Source organism: Fukomys damarensis, unplaced genomic scaffold (assembly GCF_012274545.1).
Source record: "Fukomys damarensis isolate Sample0158 unplaced genomic scaffold, DMR_v1.0_HiC HiC_scaffold_36, whole genome shotgun sequence".
Lineage (NCBI taxonomy): Eukaryota > Metazoa > Chordata > Mammalia > Rodentia > Bathyergidae > Fukomys > Fukomys damarensis.
Window position 1 is genome coordinate 48,689,646 of NW_022900948.1, and position 1,598 is coordinate 48,691,243.

Below are 1,598 nucleotides of genomic sequence, written 5' to 3' on the forward strand. Positions count from 1 at the left end.
CGGCTGTGCGGTGGCCAGGGCAGCGGACTGGCTCCACGGCCGGCGCCTCCTCACCCGCCCTCTTCCGTCCCGCCCCCCAAAATAAGGTCATTTTCTATGCGATTCATCAGAATTGCAAACTATCGCTAAATTCTCTCCTGCACCAGCCGACTGTCTGGAGACGGCTTTCACTTTCTCCCTTTTCAGGGAGGAGGATTAGCCAACTTCAAATCACTGCACTTGCATTGAGCTGTTAAGACAAAGGATTTAGGGGGATTTTCAAGATACAAACTTCAACACTTCACATGACACCAATCGATTCTTCCTTCTCTCTCTTTTTAAAAAAAGCTGTAATGATTTTGAAATAATACCCAACAAAGAAAAGTCAGGGGAAGGGGTGGGGAGAGAAAGCTCCCACTTCCTGGTGGCCGTGCACATCCCCTGGGGCAGTTCCCCAACAGCTGTCACGATCGTCAGGAGGACACGCTGGAACGAACGTTCCAGAAAAGCGCCCTCTAAACTGTCGGCAGGACACCGCCATAGAAGCAGCTGGGACCGGGGGTGAGAGCCCTGGAGGACGCCCCCTGGACACTGGGCACCTGTCCCAGAGGGGCTGGGCGGCGCGCACACTCACTCTGCACAGCCTCAATCTTGTAGGGGATGTTGAGGCTGCCCAGCGAGGCCAGCGCCCCCAGGAAGGCAGCCACGTCGGTGGCACTCTGGAAGCACTGGGAGGACAGCTGCACACACTGCCGGTTGTCTATCTCCAGGTAGACGATGGATCTGCAGACGCAAGCACCTGGGCTGGGACCAGCAGCCTTGTCCCTTGCCACCAGCGGGGGACTGTCCCCCACCTCCCAACCATCCTGGCAGACGGGTCTGACAGCAACCGCAGGAGGCACGGTGTCCTGTGGCCCAAGCCAGGAAGCCCCGGTGCCGCCCGTGGGCACGCTGCAGGTGCTCATCATGGACCCCTGAGTGTGGTGCTGCACGGGCCCCGTCCCAGCCCTGCTGGGCTCCCCTGGGTGTCCAGAACACCTACTTTCCTCACCTGAGGAGCCCACACCCTCGCAGGGAGGCGCAGCAGGGATGGAAGCCCTCAGAACTCCCAGGGGACGGGAAGGAGGTGGCAGGCTCAGAACATGGGGGCGCAGGCCACACACCAGCCAGGACCCTGTGCCTGGGCCAGCCGCCCTACCACAGGGATCAACCTGGGCTCCGTGACAGACGTCCCTTGCCAGCAAAGCCACGGCTGGCAAACTGCTGGCACCAGGGCACACCAAGCTGCTCCAGCCTGGCTCCGTGGCCCAGCCTCCCCAAATCAGATATGCTACGTCGGTGTGGGAGCTAGTGGCACCCCCACATATGGGACGAGGGTGACAGGCTGCTGTGTTATGTGAGACTGGCGCTGCCGGCCCTACACCTCAGCTGTGTGGGACCTGAATGCCCAGGTCCTCCCGGACTATCCCTCCCCTGTACCACGAAGTGGGGCGGCCGGAGGGTCAGGCAGAGCTGGCCAGGGCGGGCGTGCATGTCCCTGTGCACCAGGACTCACCCACGGATGTCCATGGGGTCCAGCTCTCTGCGCCGGCGCCCGCGGCCCCCGCTGGGGAGCAGCG

General features: G+C 61.9%; 1 protein-coding gene across 1 annotated transcript in view; it reads right to left on the reverse strand.

Moving 5' to 3' along the window:
* Positions 1 to 1,598, reverse strand: part of Notch1 (notch receptor 1) — a 38,649-nt gene that overhangs the window by 6,770 nt on the left and 30,281 nt on the right. Inside the window, exons 27-28 of the mRNA XM_033759006.1 lie at positions 1,535 to 1,598; positions 613 to 762 (exon numbers count right to left, since the gene is read on the reverse strand). Coding sequence (XP_033614897.1) covers positions 613 to 762; positions 1,535 to 1,598 — 214 coding nt within the window. The remainder of the gene's footprint in view (positions 1 to 612; positions 763 to 1,534) is intronic.